The sequence below is a fragment of the Zonotrichia leucophrys genome, chromosome 6, assembly GCF_028769735.1.
Source record: "Zonotrichia leucophrys gambelii isolate GWCS_2022_RI chromosome 6, RI_Zleu_2.0, whole genome shotgun sequence".
NCBI lineage: Eukaryota > Metazoa > Chordata > Aves > Passeriformes > Passerellidae > Zonotrichia > Zonotrichia leucophrys.
In genome coordinates this window covers 3,276,835-3,295,952 of record NC_088176.1, presented here as the reverse complement: position 1 = coordinate 3,295,952, position 19,118 = coordinate 3,276,835, and the positions used below count along the sequence as shown (strand labels likewise).

The window sequence follows — 19,118 nt, the reverse complement described above, 5'->3', positions numbered from 1 at the left end:
GCAGAAGCCATTTGCCTAATTCTTATTAATCTCAGTTGCCTGCGCCATGCAGTATTAAAATAAAAAAAAAAAAAGGAAAACAGAAAAAAAGGCTTTAAACATGTTGCCCCTGCAGTATATAAAAGTGCATCAAGAAGCGATCCTGACACTCGCCTGAATTACCCGCTCACAACCAAGTAGCTACAGTTTTACAGTCAACTACACACTTTATTAAACAAACAGAAAAGAAACAGGAAATTTCCCCTTGCCTGGAAAATGTTGCCTCCACATTCTTCTTCTTATTAAAAACCACACATGGCAGTGGAGGAGTAGGGAGGGAGGAGGAAGGGGGGGACCCACACACGATAAAATACTACCACTTCTCAGTGCGCTGCCTCTCCTTTCGTCTACGAGGGGGTATCTTCAAACAAGCGATCCCGCGGCCCACAGCTGCAACATCTCAAGACAAATGTCTCTTTGAACACGCAGGGAAAAGAAAAGGCTTTTGTCCTGAGCCCCAGAAGAATGGTCTGAAATTGCGAGAGGAGTTTCAGTCACCTCTGCGCGGCTCCCAACTCTTCAGAGCACTCCCTCCAGACTTTGCCGAAGCTTTTAACTAATCGTAGTTCTTTCCCAGCCCTTGAATAAAATCATGTGAGTGCCAGCCAAAAAATCTTATGCTATGCACACTAAAGGGTTTGTATATGTCACAGTTGCTTTTCCCCCTTCCACTCCCCTCCTCCTATTGACTTGCACATATGACGGGGTTTTTTTTCGACTTGTCTCGAATGGATTTAATCTGTGCCACACTGCGTTTTATGTTTGTTTGGGTTTTTTTGTGTGCGTGGCTTTTTTTTTTTTCCCAACTTAAAAATGAAACATGCCTTTCTTTCCATGCAGAGCGTGGCTCCAGAGAAAGGCTGATAGCCTTGAGGAGCAGCACCTCGAAAACAAACACAAAGCACTGGGGAAAGCAAGGGCTGTGCTGATCCCAGCTGCACCCAGAAACCAAGGGCCAAATTCTTTCTTGATGTGTGAATCAACTGATTTTTCAGCATCACAAATGACACTCGATTGCTGGCAGGATTCACATCTCGGACACGTCCATCTCCTGGTCCTGCCCAGTTTGTCCCAAATAGGTAAAATCAGCCCCACGTCATTGTTTGAGGGAATGGCTGGAGTGTTGTAAGGAGGGTTTAGGTTGGGTATCAGGAAAGGTTCCAGAGGGTGCTGGCACTGCCCAGGCTCCCCAGGGAATGGGAACGGCCCCGAGGCTGCCAGAGCTCCAGGAGTTTGGACAACACTGCCAGGGGTGCCCAGGGTGGGATTGCTGGGGTGTCTGTGCAGGGACAGCAGCTGGAGTCAATGATCCCTGTAGGTCCCTTCCAACTCAGGATATTTTATGACTTTATAATTGTCACCCCAATCCCCCACTCTGCCAGGAGTATGTAGGGCACTGCTGCCGCTCAGTGAGAACGAGGGCAGGCTGTCCCTGTGCAGTGCCCCATCTCCAGAGCATGGCTTGCAGCAGTTGTTGGAGCAGTTGTTTTTCCCTCTTTCCAGTTGCCACTGCCACTGCCAGCAGCACCAACAGCTACAGACAATCCCTGTCCAAAATAACAAAAAAATCTGCACCTCATTCCTGTTCCACACCATCAGCACTGCCTCTGCACAGTGTCACTGTGCCCCCATTTCATCACCATCCTGCTGGTTCCAGAGCATCATCCTGAGCACACACAGCCCAGTGCAGATGGGTCCTGCCCACCCTGCAGGAGCTCTGGGACCCCCAGGGCAGTCCTGGAACAGGAGGAGGGGGCAGGAAAAGGGAGAACAAAGGTTGATTACCTGGAGTTGGTACTGACTAGTAACACTGACAGCACTGTCAGTCTCCCTAAAGTCCAGTCTCTGCAGGACAAGGGGATTTAGGCACAACTTTCTTGAGCATAAACCATTGCTAAAACACTTGAAGTTCCTAGAAGCTCTGCACATACAGCTGCAAGGACATGAACTGGTGTTAATGCAATGAAAGAAGAGTAGTGCATGGCCTCCGCTCTATACCAAAATGGGGGTGTTTGGGTTATTCTCACATTGGTAAATCCATGTCTGTGAACACCAAACACCAAGGAGGGACTCCAAGAGGAGCTAAACAGGGTCCAACATCAAACTCCCAAGGGTCACACAAGGGGATGGGAGACAGGGCTGCCCCAGGGATGTGCTGGCCCAAGGGCCATGCAGAGACCCTGAGAGGGGGAAAATGTGTGAGCAGGGCATGGATGGAGGGGATGGCAGACCCAGGGGGGCCGTGGGAGCTGCCAGGGCAGGGAGAGGCAGAGCAGATGGGAGAGGCCATATGGGGTGGTGAGGGAGGGATGCTACCAAGAAAGCTGAAAGGAAGCACCTGGGAGAGAAACTGCTTGCTCAGAGCAGCTCAGATTCCTCTATGCTTTTTCTTTGGGGTTTCTTTTTTCTCTTGTTTTTTGTGGTTTTTTTTTTGGGGGGGGGTGTTTGTTTGTTTGTTTGGTTTTGTTTTTGTTTTTTTGTAAGAGAGGGGTAGAAGAAAGAGGAGAAAAGCTCAAGTTAGGGTTTGTTTGGTGGTTATGATTCAGACACCATACAGACCCTCAAACTGTCCCACTGCCCAGGGCTGAGCTTTGCACTTTATATTATAAAAAAAGCCATGGAGAAAGTAGCAAAAAAACCCCCAATAAATTCTCCTTGAGTATGCTCCATTACCAAGCCCAGTGTGGGGAACAAATTGTACTCCTGGTGCTCAGTGGGCAGCTTTCCTGATATTATCCAGCACTCCCTCCTGTGCTGCACTTCAGCTGCAGGATATATCCTTTATTTTTCAAGGGTGGGATGTTCACCTCTGAGCTTCACATTCCAGCCATATGGAATGATGCACCAGGGACAACATCCCATTCCAGCTCTCCTTTGGGTCCCTCCCTGTCCTCTTTATCCATTTATCTTTCTCCCTTCCATCCAAACAGAAAAAAACTACAGCAGTAAAAAGCAAACTAGCTGCTCCAGGAAACGGACAGCTTTCATTGTTTTGGTTTTTGGTTGGATTTTTAGTTTTTTGATAGAAAAGATAAAATAAATAAACCCAAGGAGAAGGATGCTGTTGCCAGGGGAGAGCTGCTGATATCGGCCATCTGGGCAGGAGGCTGCTCAAACTTCAAATTGCCCCGAGGGATTCAGAGGCTGTAAAGACATTTTGGAATATGAGATCCTGAAATCAAGGCTAAAGATGAGTCTGTCGACTTGCAGTGACAGCCCTGGCATGGGGACAGCCTGAATTCTGCTGCCTGAGACCCCCACCAGGGCAGCAGCCAGGCTGTCCCCAACACACCAGCACTGAGGGTGCAAACCTGCCTCCAGCACACACAGACCACTGGCAGCACTATGGTTTAGACCAGAAATCCCCTCATATTAAAGAAAAGGTGAAGTATTAAAAGTATTAAAGCAAGCACTTGGATCCAGTTTGGGAAGTGGAAGGGATTCAATCCCACCAGCTGTCCATGTGCCAGCAGCACCTTTGGAACTTGCATTTGCACATTGATAATGAGAGATTCTGAGTGGAAAACAAAGAAAAGGCAACACTGGGAGCTGGCTGTAGGAATTAAATGCTGCTGCTAAGCACTGCCATCAGTCCTTCCTACTGTGCTGGACAGAAAGTGCTCTCCATCTTTTAAGCAACAGGGCTTCCTCTGAGCATCTCTGCTTTGCTGCTTCTGCTGGAGGTTTAGATCCCAGAAGAGGCTTGAGACAGCACTGGAGGAGCTTCTGTCTCTGGAGACACAGGACTGCTATGCTGGGGTGGGAGCCTGGAGAGCCTTTTGGAAGATAAATCCTCATTTCCATGTCCACCTGCAGCTGCTGTCATCTCAAGTCACTCATTTACAGCCAGAAGGGACAACCCCCCAAGGATCCAGCCCAGGCTTTACCTGACACCTTTTCCACAAGGGCAAAGAGCAACCCTTCAGTGGGAGCCCAGCTTGACTTTAGGAACCTCCCCAAAGCAATTTCTGGTCAAGCCCAGAGTGCCAAGAATGGCTGCAGCTGCCTCAGCTCCTGCTGCATTGCTGTGGATGGGCCAGGGAGCAGCTGGGGCAAGGGATGAGTGAAACCCCTCAAGGGATGAGTGAAACCCTTCAAGGGATGAGTGAAACCCCTCAAGGGATGAGTGAAACCCCTCAAGGGATGAGTGAAACCCTTCAAGGGATGAGTGAAACCCCTCAAGGGATGAGTGAAACCCTCCAAGGGATGACTCCAACCCTTCAAATCCACCTGCACACCTCCAGCACTTCACTCAAAGGTTTAAAAACCACAAGCAGTGAGTGCAATGCCAGGCAGCCAGGGGCACAGGGGCTGTCCCTGAGCCCTGTGATCCACACCATGGGCACATGGACTGTCCCTGGGCTGTCCCTGAGCCCTGTGTGCTCCTCCACAGCCACTCCATGATGCCCGCTGGCCCCAGCAGGGAGAGCCCAGAGCTCACTGCAAACCCACAGGTCCTGCCAAGGCCTTGTCCCTTCTAAGCCCTCCCAAAATAGCAGCTGGGCTCTGGCCAAGAGCACAGGGCCAGCTGGAACCGTGTGTTCAGTGACCCTGCTGCAAGGTCACCCCCAGAGCCAGGGCTCAGCCCCTGCAGCTGAGGCCACCGGACCTTTGGCAACTTTCTCCTCTCTCACATCCCCACCCCTGTTCCATGGCAAAGAGCCAGGGAGGAACCCTCAGCATGGCCAGGAAAGCCAAGTGTTGCCATGCTCCCACTGTTCCTGCTTTTTTGTGCCCCAGTTTCTTGCTTTGCTTTTTTCCCATTTCTCTCCCCATCCCAGCCTGCACCCACAGCTCCTCTGTGCTCTCCTCCCTTGGAGGGGTTTGAGAGCAGCTCCTCTGAGTGCATAAAGGATGGTGAAATATGGAATAACCCTGCGAGGTGCTGAATGGCTGCAAATCCCACTCATTTCCCTGAGATAAACACCCTCACCTCCCCGTAGCACCGGATTACAACCAAGTGAGAAAAACCCCCTAAATACCAACATTCAAAAGCACTTAACTACAACCTACTTGCTGTTAAAGTTGATTTACTTTCACAACAAAAGCTTTACTTGTCTATCATAGGATTTTATCATGGTTGCACTTTAAAAAAACAAACAGGGCACACTTTACATTCCTGTTGACACTTAAAGCAGCCCAGAGCCATAAAACCAGAGCAAACAAAGCTGGGGCTTGGCAGTGACCACCAAACCGCAGCTGCTCTCCTCTGTATCCTCCAAGGAACAGTGTGAGGATCACCTTGTGGGGCTCAGAGCCACCTGGCCTGCCTGAAGGTGTCCTGCTCATGGCAGGGGATTGCACTAAATGATCTTTTTAAAGCTCTCTTCCACCCAAACCAAAAATGTCCATGTCCTGCTCATGGCAGGGGATTGCACTAAATGATCTTTTTAAAGGTCTCTTCTGACCCAAACCATTCAGGGATTCCATGAGCTCCAGTATTTTCTGGTTCAACTAAAATTGAAAAACTCTGGTTGCACCTCAGGTGGGATTTCCCAAACATGAAGAAGACAGAGCTCTAAGTGTGACACCCCAGAAAAAATACTGAAGAGAGAATCACTCCTGCTTCAACCCATGTTCCCTAACTAATATATTTGATTATTTTCAATATTGCTGTAGAGCTGTCTCCTGAGATCCATCAGGAAAATGGTGAAGGATCCCACACTGTGCTTGCAGCCACCTTCCCAGAGCAGCATCTTCTGCTGGACAGTTTAACAGGAATGGGGTGACACAGGGTCCAGCAGCACCTCCTGGCCTGACATCTCCTCTCTGAGCCACCTGCAAGGCTGCTCACTCAGCTGAGGAAAAAACCAACCCAAAACCCCCCTGAGAAACCTCAATCTTTTTATCCAACTTCTCAGAAAAAAAGATTTTAGAGATGCCACACAATACAGCCCTTTTTAGCTATCTGTGCCCTCGAGCCATGCATTAATACAGCTGAGACTAAGCTGGATTGAGGGAATTTTAAATTGGTCTGCTGGATGATGTAGAAGGCTATCAAAAATTAAAAAAAAAGAAAACAAAAAAGAAAAGAAAAAAACCCACTCAAAAATGAAAAAAGAAAACAACACAAAATTGAATTGTAGGCTGGAGATTTCATGAGGTCAGGCTGAGCACACAAAACCTCCCACTGAAAAGCTTATTAATAATAATGTCTTATCTCCTGGAACAGAGAAATTACCTTAATTAATAACAATACACTGATTATTTACAAACTCAGTCATCTTAGAATATTATCATCTAATCAGTTTTTTAGACTGAGGACAAAGAAGTGCTGTTGAGAGCAGGGAACTCTGTATATCAAACTCTTAACCCTTCTGACTTTGCAGAGCCCCTCTCACCAATAATTCCTGGGCTGGGGGCACCCTGAAGGTGCCAAGGCCCTTGTGGCTACTTCAGGAAGAAATGAGAGTGTTCCCATGGGTATGGAGATTTGGCACAAAATGAGGCTAAATGTAGAAATTTTGTAGAATTTCATTGAATCATGGAGTCATGTAGGTTGGAAAAGACCTTGAAAATCATCGAGTCCAACATTTCCCAGCAGTGCCAAGGCCACCACTGATCCATGTCCCCAAGTGCCACATCCACATGGCTCCTAAACCCCCCCAGGGCTGGGGACTCCACCACTGCCCTTTGGTACACAGATGTCATGTTCCTATGAGTAAAATTCAAGCCAGAAAAAAAAGTCTTTTGTAATTCAGGGCGATTAAATCTTTCTTGAAACGTTCCAATCAAATTAAACCAAATGTGGTTTTTTGTTTTGTAAGTTGCTTTTAAATTCAGTTCTTTCAAATATCTGCTGAACCTTTTGAAAATTAAATTTATTTTAGTTTTAATGCAATGTGCAGTTGTGGAGATCTGAGGAAAAGCATGTGATCCCAGAAGCACGTGGGGGTTTTTTATTCCTAACTACAGAAGTTGCTCTAATAAAGGATATTATCTCCCCCTGGAAAGCTTCAGTTTTCCAAGCTGAATAAAGATAACAAAAAGTTCAATGATTAACTTTCCCATTCACTACTTTCCCTCTTTATCAGCCTTTTCCTGGCCACTAGCATTCCTGCCTGGCTGCAAAACATGGGCTGCAGCTCCGGACAAGAGCCTGTGCACCCAAAAGGGCTGGAAATGGCCAAAGCTCTCCCAAAAATTCCCAAATGACTTTTGAGATGTGAAATTTTTTTTGGTACAGTGGACAGAAGCTCTGAGTAAGGACCCAGGAGGAAGCTGAGGTGCTTCTGCCACCCCACCTCAGTTTCTCAGTGGTTTTGGAGCTGAAGCAAACCCCTCCAGATCTGCCAGCTGGGCTGTCCTGGGATCTGCGTGCACTGGCAATGGCTGAGAACATACCAAACATTTTTCCTTCTCCCTGACCCTACAACGTTCTGTGGATTAGTGCTAATCCCCAGCCACACATTTCACATCTTAGATTAAAACAGGGGGCTTGGGCAATGCTGACTGAACACCCTCACCGACGTTGTGACACCGAAGGGCCCCCTCACCCTGTGACCCTCCCTGTGGCAGCACAAGGGATGCTCACCCCACCAAGGGTTTCCCTCTGCTCCCAGGGTGGGCTGGAGTCACAGCAAGGTTAAACTCTCATCATTTTGTAAATCCTGCCCCTGAAGCTGCTCCCTCTCCTCCTCTCCCAGCCCAGCCAGAGGGCTCTCAGCCCGGTCAGCTGCACATCACTGCCTTCTGGTTTATGGAAAACCACGCTCAATGTCCAAATATTGCACAGATCCTTGAGTAATAGAGCTTATAACCTCCCCAATTTATCATCAGTGTTTAAAATAGCATCACTAATAAGTCATTGTAGTTGAAACATTTGTCTTAAACCAGAGCTATTTAAACGACGATAATCTAGAAAAATCTTTGCTAATCTGCTCCATCTTTGAGCAAAAGAAACACACACACTCCCTGGCTTTCATACTAAAACAAAAATGAGCATTGGCAGAGCAAGCAAAATCATCTACAAACACAAATCAACCTTTTCTCCTTGTGAGCCAGAGTAGCCCAAGGGATAACGGCACGATCACGCTCCTGATGGATTTATACAGCACATTTCATCTTCATTAATCCACATAACTCACTGGCATGTTCTTATTTTTCAATTCCAAGAACGATGAGCTATTCCTGTGCTACAGCAGCTCAACACCCAGCTCTCCCCAAGCACTTGGGCTGACCACCAGCCCCCAGGAGCTCCAGGGGTGTCTCCTGCCCTCCCACTCCCTTGGGAGGTTTGTGCCAGCTCCAGGCTGTGGCCCAGGAGCCCCCAAAGGCCACCACACTCCTCTGGCCACAGAAAGGGCCTTAAGGACCTCCTGGAGCAGCCCTGCCCTATCCCCCATGGCTTTTCGCATGGGGGCAACCTCAGCAATGTAACAAGAGTTAAAGGAGACAGATCCACAAAGAATTCCTGCACAGATCTGTATTTTCTCTCTGTTTTTCATGAGCTGGTGTTTTGGCTGACAGCATTCATATTTAAGGTGTCTTATTTTCCTGTGCATGCCAAGGATTGCTACAGTGCAGCTCCCAGAGCTGCTGGGAGGCATGTCCTGCAGGCATCCTGAGCACACTGAGAGACAAATAAAATCCAAACTGTAGAGAAACTGACTGCTCTTGAAACCACGTTAACTCTAATGGGCTGAAAATGTCTTCATTTTTATGTCTCTTCACTATCACAGTGCTGATGCAGGTAAGCACAGGATATAGGTTTATCTAATAATGTATACCCAAGACAGTGAAAAATATTTCACATTTGCCTACAGTTATAAAACTGTAAATCACACTGAACAATATCACTGCAGTAAGCTCTTTTCCTCTAACCATTTTCTATATTTTATTGGTTCAATAAAACCCATCACCTATCAACACAAGAGCTGTAGTTATTCGCCTTATGGTGAGTCTCAATTAATTTATTTAGTCTTAAAACTTTGCCATGAACCCACCACAGTGATGTATGGCAAAATGAACTGATCAGGTTTAATTTCTTTGTAGGGAATAAGATCAGGGAAGGGAGGGAAAGGGGTCTTGCACTGAAATTTCAGAAAGTTGACAAAATTTCCTGCCTTGCAGCAGAAGGCAGTTGGCAAAGAAGGATTCTGATGCATCCCACCCCTGTCTAGAAGTTTATTCACTTGATTAGATCATACAGATTACAAAACAAACCAAATCAAACTGAGTGTGTTGAGAAAACTCCTCGTGATCTTGAAAAAGAGGCTCCTGCAGCAACAACAACGCTGCATTGTGCCCCTGTGTGAGGGGGACCCAAAGCCCCCCCAAGGCTGCACTGACACAAAACCACCCTGCTGGCTGTAATCAACAGGTTCAGGAGACGTGGCAAAGAGGGGAAGTGAGACATGGTGCTCATCAAGACACCCAGCTAAATGAGCATTTTACAGTTTCACACAGCTTTCACCGTTCATTCCACAAATACCCAAGAGATAATTGTACAGCACTCAGTGTAATCTATTCCTCTAATTAATACCTTTGGTAATACAAAGAAAAACCCAGCATTGTGAAAAAAACCCAGAGCACGTGGCCAGCTGACTTTCCCAAGAATACTTAGGAATACAGAGCTGGCTTTTTAATTACCACCAAACCTCTCTGCATTTGGCAGCATTACTTTTAGCAAGAGCTTTCCCAAATCTCTCCCTGATTCTCAGCCCAACTTGAGTTGCCTTCCTTGACCTGCTGTCCTCTCTGCAAACAAATAAAATGTGTCTCCCTGAAGCCCTCATCCTTTGAAAGGAAAAAGGAAGGTGATTCTTGTGCAGAAACTTTCTAGAAGTTGCTCTCAACATAAGATCAGGATTTTAGAATGGTTTGTGTTGGAAAGGACCTTAAAGCCCATCCCACTCCACCCCAGCCATGGCAGGGACACCTCCCACTGTCCCAGGTGCTCCCAGCCCTGTCCAGCCTGGCCTTGGGCACTGCCAGGGATCCAGGGGCAGCCACAGCTGCTCTGGGCACCTGTGCCAGGGCTGCCCACCCTCACAGGGAACAATTCCTTCCCAAAATCTAATCAAAACTGACTTTACTTCAGCTTAAAAACCAACAGAGAGATGCCCAATAAAAAGAGACTTAGATTTGACACAGGGTGTGGAAATGACTCCCTGAGTTTACCAAAACAAGCTATTTTGTTGCTCCTCAGAAGAAGCAGACCTTGAGAGAGGTGCAGCTCCATCTCAGAGCCTTGCTCAAGGTCTTGCCAACTGACATGGAAGGGCTGAATGACTTTTTTTTTCATTTTGTATGTAATGTAAGGGCCACAATCCTTGAAGAACTGCTCTTCCAGCTCTCACTGAATGAACAGGATGGATGTGCACCAAGTGCAGCCACGTTGTCCTCTCTGGGGCCCTGCAGGAGGTGTGGGTGAGGATGCAGCACAGACATCCAGGCACATCTCACAACATATCTCACCCTCCTCTGCCTGGGTTCAAGCAATCAGCTTGTGGCTGCTCCGCTGTTTCTGCCCCTGTCAGGCACAAAAACAAAATCCCAGTTGCTTCTTCCTTGTGATTCACATGAGGAGTGCCTGGACTCAATGGCTTCAGTGTGGGGATCATTCAAACCAGCTGCAGCCACTAAAAGAATCCATTCTTCATTCCTGCGACCAGGCTTGCTAGAAAGTAGGGAGCAAATGTTCCACCCTAAATAGTTTTGGTCTGAGCACAAGAGAAGCTATTGGCAACAACAACATTGAGAGAAAGAATGTCTCAGCATCAGGTTCAGATGCCTTGCAAATGTATTTTGTATCCTCTACCCCAAACTGTATTTCTTTCTGCCTGTAACAGACTACAAGCTTTAATCGGCTCTGGCAGATTGCTGAGTGTCTTTATTTTGGCTAGTAGAGAGCTCCCTTCCATATGGGCCCTCTCTGGAATGGAAAGCACACTGACTGGGATGGAGAGCCCAACCCCAGCTGAGCACCAGGCCACCGTGGCCTCCACTGTGCAGCCAAGTTGTGCAGGAGCCACAGAATCACAAAATGACTTGGACTGGAAGGGACTTGATTGCTCATCCAGCTCCAACACCCTGAGGGACACCTTCCCCTTGCTCCAAGCCCTGTCCAGCCTGGCTTTGAACACTTACAAGGATGGAGCAGCCACAGCTTCCTCACTACCCTCACAGGAATGAATTTCTCCCCAATATTTAATCTAAACCCATCATCTTTCAGTTCAGCAGTTCCCTCTGAGTTACCAACCAGGCCTGATCTGAGCATTTTCTCTGGGCTCACTGGCAAGAGCAGCCCTGACATGGTGCATATGTTCTGAATTTGATGCACTTCAGAAACAAAATGAGAAAAGAAGTTATTGTGCTGCACTGTGAAATACCAAAAGCACTCAACTGTGCAGCATTAACGTGGCATTGTCTCCAGGACTCTTGTCCAAGTCCAGGCTGACAGGAGGAGCTGGCACACAGACACTGAGAAGTGCCCAAATCCTCTCCTCACATTCAGGTAGTTCTGCACAGCACAAGAACACACATGAATGCGTGCACATGAATCCTCTCCATCCAGTTATCAGCACAGCCTGAACTGGGGACAATGCTCATTAACAAAAGATACAAGGGAGGATAACAGCTAGAAGATAAAGATTTGCATTTATTAATGTCACAACATAAAGGAAATGATAAACCCCTGCAAGCCAAGTTTCTAATTTGGTCCTAATCCCACTGGGCGTGGCTGTGTGAGCCCTGGCTGCCTCTCTGTCTGTCCCACTCTCCTTTCCATCAGTCAGGACAAGCCTTTTCCCAAATCACAACAGCTGGCTGGAGCAACCCTCCACATCCTCCTTCTCACTACAACTTTCCCTCAGAGCATGATGACTTTTAAATCCTTTTAGGCTCAAAGCCCAGTAAGCAGTAAAGCCCAGCATAAAGTGATATTTATTTCTTGTAACTATTTTTTTTTAATATATGAATCCAATAGAAAAATAACCTCAGCAGTATTTGTCATTGCCAGAGGTGGATTTGAAGCTCTTACGAAGTGAATTTGCTGCCCATGAGGTGCTTGATGCCTGGTTCTTAACAGAGTTAAGAGGAGGAGCCTGTCCTGAGCCACAAGTTCTGTCCTCCTCCAGCTGTAGTAAGGAGTGACTTCAAATCTTTTGGGGAGCTGGAAACTTTGGTATGGACAAAGAGCTCAAATGAACAGCGACAATGGCTGCAGAGTGATCTCCTTAATTAGAAAATTGGCTGTGTTCCTAAGGAGGAGGAAAACAATGCTACAGACTGCCAAGGCAAAGAGCAAGGAAAAACTGCAGCACATGTAGCTCTGGAGGAAACACAAACGGGCTCTATCAGCCCCCCAGATCCTCCAAAACCATTTGTATTTATTAGGCTGAAAATCAAGCACAGTCCTGCTGCTGAATCAGACCAACACAGGCTTGTGATTATCACTTGGTCTTAATTAATTCATTTTGACAAGGCTCAAAACACTCTCCAGGCGATTTAAGACACCGTAAAAAATAAGGAACTGACAGTTTTTGACCTCAAGATGTCAAATACAGAACTGCTGTCGGGTTGTGACGAGCTGTCACTCTGTCCCCTGGACATCCCCACTGTGGCTCTGCATTTCCCAGGGTGGGCTGCAACCACCCAGCGTGGGCCATGAGAGCGCTGGCACGTTCTGAGAGCATCAGGCAGCCCATCCTCAACAGCATCTGAGAACCCCTGTCAGCACAGCAGCACTGCTGGGTGGTCTCCTCAGCCTCTGCCCTGCTTGGTGATGGAAAAAAAATAACCAGGAAGGCTGTGTAGCTTTTTTAAACAGCAGACAAAGCACAACAAACTCTCTAAGAATAGACATTTCAGAGTGTGTGTGTCTCTCAAACAAGGACAGAAAGACTGCACAGAAAAGGGAAGAAAACCACAGGCAGAGAAACTGCAGCTTTTCCCTGTGCTGGTCACAAGTGATCTGTCAATCTGACCTGTGCACCTGACACCTGTGATGAGAAAGAAGCTGATACCTGTTGTGCTGAGACAACTGAACATCTCTCAATGGAAATTCCAATGCCTGGTGCCAAAGCAGCTCCTGGGGGAGAGGCAGCATCTGGGGAGACTGGGAAGGCAAAGGGAGAAGAAAAGACTCCTTGGCTGCAGCAGGAAACCACCATGCTGATGCCTCTCCTCAGCACAGGGCTCTGCCAAGGAGAAACAGGGGTCATGGACTGTTTCCAGGGGTGCACTCGAGGTGCTCTCACTGTGACTGAGGTGAAGCTGGGGCCTCCCGGGCTGTGCACACTCCTCGGAGTGATGGGAGCCCCCCTGCCCAACTGAGCATGGGGAGTTTGGGTTTTCCTGCTCCAAACCAGCCACAGAATGAAACAAAACACGAGTGTCAGATGTGAGGGAGGCTGAGGAGCTGCAGACAGGTGACCACACAGCAATGGCTGAGTTTTTTGAGTATGGCTCCAAAAAGAAACCTCAGTACACCCTCACTGAGCACTTCCAGGAAGAGATGAAAGAGTCATCCCAAACTTGACAGGAGACTATGGATATCACTCCAGGAGAACTCCATAATTGCCTTACAGTCACACCCAGGAGCTCCATGTGGCTCAATGCAAAGCATCAAAGCACAGGTCACACACTGTTTACAAGAAAATTAATCTTAAAGCGAAATCTTGGAATCAAGAGGTTTTTTGAAAAGAATTTTTACTTGCTCGTTTGCCAAATTCTGATTAAAAATCTTTGCTCAGACCCCAAGGGCTCATGACCCACTTACCAAGCATGGCACTGCTGTATTTGGATGGACTTGAATCAGAGTATTTCTAACTCCACAAAGGGTAGGAGCTGGAGGCAAACAAACAAAGCGTGTAACTGTGCCAGCTGGAGAGGGGAAGTGTACCAAAAACTTGGAACACAAACATTTTGTGACTGCTACCAGCACCATTCTTCCCAAGCATGGAATACTTTCCTAGAAACTGGCTACCTTTAGGGCACCCTCTGTCCTGCTGCAGTGTTTTGGTTGGATTACTGTTGCTGATTCCAGGATTCTCCTCTTTGTTCTCCTTCCCTACCTTCTTCCTTCCTCTCCCACTTCTCCAGATGTGTTTGTGCTGGAGGAAAGCTGCTCCCCTTGACTCAGTGGGGCAGTTTCCAGCCCTGCCTACTCCCAGCACTGCCTGCAGCCTGGGTTTTCCAGCATCCCTCTGTATGTGCTTCTTCAAAGAAGAAAGTGCCTTATGAACAGATTAAAAGTCAGGGTGCCAAAGAATTTCCCAGAGTGGAAGTAAAGAAATTGGAGATTCCCCAGGAAATGGTCCAGAGTAAGGCCAGGTTCTCCCAGGCAGCATCACACAGAGGAATCCTGTCCTCTTGGCACCTGGCACAGGAGACCAATGATCAAACCAAAAAACACCAAAAGCTGGGTGGGAATTGCATTGCTACCTCCTGTCTTCTTAAGTCCAGCTCAGAGCAAAGCTGTTTCAGAGCCAAGCACAAGTTACAAGATGTATTTACCACCAACTTTCCAAACTTCCTTCTAGAAGGACAAGGCAGTCAAATGGATCTGCCCTGGATTTCTCCTACAAACCCCCACAGCTGCAAATCCTTTACAAGGTGATTTTTACTCAGCAAAGCACCTGTTTTTCACCCTGAGCACTGTCTCCCCTCTGACAAATATTTCTGTTTACAGTCTGGAACTTTGTCATATCGAGCTGTGACCAATTTCATTATCTCCACACACTCCTGCTGTGTCAATATTACATGATTGCCATTTCTCCTTCTCCTCCTGAACTGCTACCACGATTAACACTGCTGTTTGTGCTCACAAGTGACCTCCTTTGCTTTACTGTAGCCCACAGTGTCACAAATCCTAAAATTATCCCAAAATACTGACAGACAGGCCAGTTCTGACATCTGCTAGCTCCAAGGATCTTCAAACCCCTCTGTCAAACATCCAGCTCTGCCCTTCCTGCAGAACTCAATTCCTCCCTCTCCGGGGAAGCATCACTGGTCCCTTTCTGCTTCAATCCCTTCTAACTCTGAAGCATTTTGTGTTTCAGAGGCCCTGGGTACTCCTTCCATCCACCTTACAGCTCTCTGCACACTTTCAGAGTTCCACAGCAACACTCCAGACTTTGTGTAGTTCAATCAAGTTTAAAGTCTCCCTTTTTGCTACCACTCAGCTGTGCTGGTGAAGCCCTCATGGCAACCATTCAGAATGGTCAAAAAACCACAATAATTTATCAATTAATTTTGCACCCTCTCTACAGCAAAGCACAGTGGGTCCATATCTATGAATAATTTTCATTTCCTGAGTTATTTTTTTTTTTCTTGAGAGCATTGCACTGAGCTAGTTGGGTTAGATCTTGAATAGGAGCAAAAACCAGCCTGACACCAGAGTTTTAGGCTGAGCAAAACCAAAACTAGGATAAGCTGCCTAATCAGAATGAGAACAGGGATATGATGGTTTTACATAAAAATGTCAGAAATTAAGAAAAAAGAAACATTCAACATACAAAACGTAGCCTCTTATAAATGGCAAATGTCCAAAGCAGAACAACAGTGGTTAACACACAGCCAGTACTGCACCTCAAAGGCTGCACAAAAACAACCCAAAACTGAATAGCCAGCAGCAAACTAAATAGCCAGCATCAGTGATGACTGGTACCACATCCAAAAGCAATTTGAGCTTTAATAATTCAACACAATTTAATTTGCTGGTGGTAGGAAAGGTGGAATTTGCTTTTTTTCCGAAGGATGACGTGGATGGATATCCTATCTCTGTAAGGTACACCCCAATTTGTGGTAAGTGCTGGGCATGAGGCCAAACACACAGAACACACGCACAAAACACACAGAACACACACACAAAGCCTTGGTGTTCTCTGGATCAGGTCCACAAACCACACAAACCAAGATCAAACACGAAATTCTCCGACAAATTTAACATTTGAAACCATGGAACATCACCTATATTTATTTTACCCAGAAGACCTGACTAGAATTTTGTTTCAGAAATCCTCAAACTTGCAAGGCTTTGGTGGAATGCCTTTTCATGCCTGTTAATATCAGTCCCAGTGCTAATGACCCAACTTGTGAATGTACAGAGGGAAAACAGAGCTTCATGAAATATTGATACACACTTGGAATTTTGACAATTATCTCCAGAGCTCCTTGGTAAAACCTGAAAGCAAATAAATAGCAAACATTTCCTGCACTCATTAAAACACTGAAAAACAGAGGAAGAAACCTACTCATTATCCATTTGACAAATTTACCCTATTATTTTTAATAATGCACAGGCTTCCAATGCATGAAACCTACAGCTTCTCCTGCTTAAGAAACCACTGGGTTTGTAGATCTAATTTTAAGAAATGCAATAAAAGTCAGTGATGTAGAGCTGGCTCCTTTTGCAGGAGAGAGTAAAAAACCTTCTCCTGTTGAAATGAATGACAAAATCACAATTTTTCAAGTGAACTTGACTCACTGCCCTACTCTGGAAACTGCTCCTCTGGAAAGATATTGTACAAAAATTACAAATAATCACTTTGTTGGAATTTTTCATGCAAACTTCAGGAACAGAAAACTGGAGTGAAGAAGAGCTGATGAGCCAGAGCGTGGGGCTGCTGGTCCATGGGATGCTCCTCTGTATCTTGCTTATCTCCCAGCAGGGAAATGATCCCCTGGCTCTCCCTCTGGCCAGGGCATGGTATGGGAGATGCCACACTGCCCCAAGGGAGCCTGGGCTTTTAGGGTGAGCAGCAAATACAGAAAACACCTTCCCTGCTGAATAAAAATGAGCTCCAAGGGGAAAACTTCCACTGCAGAACATGACAGGTTGTTTGGCACTGCCCTGATGTTATTAGTTATTAGTAATCCTGGTTTTGGGACCTTTTAGCCCTGACTGCAGATGAAACAAGATCACATTCTCTGCAGACAAGAACGAAATGGAAATTTAAGACTCTTAAGTCAAATGTTTCAGCTGGTAAGATAACAGCTCCCACTTTTATGCAGGTCTACTCAACATGAGGAAGAATTCAAAGATGCTCAGATAGGAGAGATTATAGGAACTGCTGGCCAGGTGGGAAAACTAAAATGACATTTAAGCATTCTTGATTATTTCAGTGTCCCAGCAGGATGGTCTAGATACGGACAAGCTCTCTGCTGTCCACACTGAATCCTCTCTGTTATCCTTCACAATATTAATCACGATTCCTTGCATTGACAAAACAAAACATATGCACTTGCATGAGCTACTGTACTTTTTCAATATTCATTTAAACCTTTCTAACAAAACACTCAGAAGATGACAGAGAACAAAACAAATGTGTGTGACATCTCCATTCCTGGGTTTTTTTCCCTCTGCAGGTAACAGTGAGAGAGTCCAACAAGAGCCTGGGCCACCCTAAGAAAAGGCTGATAATCTATAGGGTCAGTAAGGGAATGTGTAGGAGGCAGCTCAGGGATTTGCAGTGTTTAGCACAAGTGTCAGGAAACGTGTTAAGGTTAAGAAGACCAGCAGGGGAGTCAGGTGGGTACTGCCAGGTTCCTGCATCCCACCCCCTGCTCCTCCTGATGCTCCCTGGATGGAGGGAACCCCCCTGGAGATACCACCTTCACACTGGGAAATACATGCCAAATATTTCCATGACACCTCAGTTCTGATCCTCTTTTTCTGACTTTTTTAGATGGGAATTATATCCTAAATTATTTCTCTTCACTGTGTTTGCTGTCTAAACAAAGTCCTGTCTGCCTGTCTGCTCGCCAAGCTAGGAAATAATAAATTGCTTGATAACCAAAACAAGACACTTCTGGCAAACAATGAAGACTGCAGAAGCACTGATCCAAATGGATAATGACTGAGACACTGATTATATTTCTGAGATTTTTTTTCTCCCCATCTATACATATGTCCATACATAAATAAAACATGAGAATGCCATCTTGGCTGTTCACACCAGCATTTACCAAGGATCTCCACCAGCAGATAAACCCTGCTGGTTTCCTTCTTATTGTGACAAGCTGCTCATGGTCCCAGATTACAGAGCCTAAACCACCCTTGTCCCAGGCACTGTGATGCTTTTGGGAACTGCAGGAGCAGCCCCGTGGTGTCACTTCTCCCACCTCTCCTAGCCTGACACTGCTTTCACGTACAAGATAAGGCAAGAGGCCACGATCTCCCTTGGCCACACAAGATTTTTTGGCTGAGATTCCAGGAGGGAATGCTGTAGGTGGGAAAGGACCATGACCCTCCACCCCCAACCCCACTGCTGGAGAGCTGTTCCAATGTGGAGCACAGCTCACGCACCTGGGGGCCACATTGCAGACAAAAAAAAGGAATTTATGCCTGGGAAATTAGTTGAGGTCAAGGGCTCCCAAACTACCAAAGAACTGGAGCCAGCAGGCTGGGGGAGAGGCAACAGCCCCAGAGCTGAGGGGGTTCCTTGCTGAGGGCCAGGGCAGGGGCTGTGCCATGCTGTGCCACACGACCCACGCTAAGCCGATTGCTGGCCGGACACCCCCTGCACCGGGGGAGAGGGTGGAGGAAGGAGAGCTGGGCACTAATCTGCTCCATCTGCTCTGGGGCAGCTAATTGGATTGAGGGCGCAGGAGGCAAGACCCTGGACACAGCACTGGGCACTCAGAGCCTCCTGTTTCCCTGAACAGGAACTGGGCAGTGCTCCAGCACTGCCGAGCGCCTCTGCCCAAACCCTGCCTTGGGACATGGCTGCTCCAGCACTGCTGCCCAACACCTCTGCCCAAACCCTGCCTTGGGACATGGCTGCTCCTGCACTGCTGCCCAACACCTCTGCCCAACACCCCTGCCCAAATCCTTCCTCAGGGCTGCCCTGTGTGGGGCACGACTGCTCCAACACCTCTGCCCAAATCCTGCCTTGGGACATGGCTGCTCCAGCACTGCTGCCCAACACCTCTGCCCAACACCCTTCCTCAGGGCATGGCTGCTCCAGCACTGCTGCCCAACACCTCTGCCCAAACCCTGCCTTGGGACATGGCTGCACCTGCACTGCTGCCCAACACCTCTGCCCAAACCCTGCCTTGGGACATGGCTGCTCCAGCACTGCTGCCCAACACCTCTGCCCAAACCCTTCCTCAAGGCACAACTGCTCCAACAC

The 19,118-nt window shown here is 47.2% G+C and overlaps 1 protein-coding gene across 5 annotated transcripts in view; it reads right to left on the bottom strand.

Moving 5' to 3' along the window:
• Positions 1 to 19,118, bottom strand: part of CTBP2 (C-terminal binding protein 2) — a 132,123-nt gene that overhangs the window by 13,694 nt on the left and 99,311 nt on the right. Inside the window, exon 1 of one of the 5 annotated variants that reach the window (XM_064717484.1) lies at positions 357 to 494. The exons of 3 other annotated variants lie outside the window; for them this stretch is intronic. Coding sequence is in view for 1 of the 2 variants with exons in the window: in XM_064717483.1 (XP_064573553.1) it covers positions 249 to 270 (22 nt within the window). In the remaining variant the exon portion in view is untranslated. One more of the 5 variants, XM_064717483.1, reaches the window with a different exon arrangement.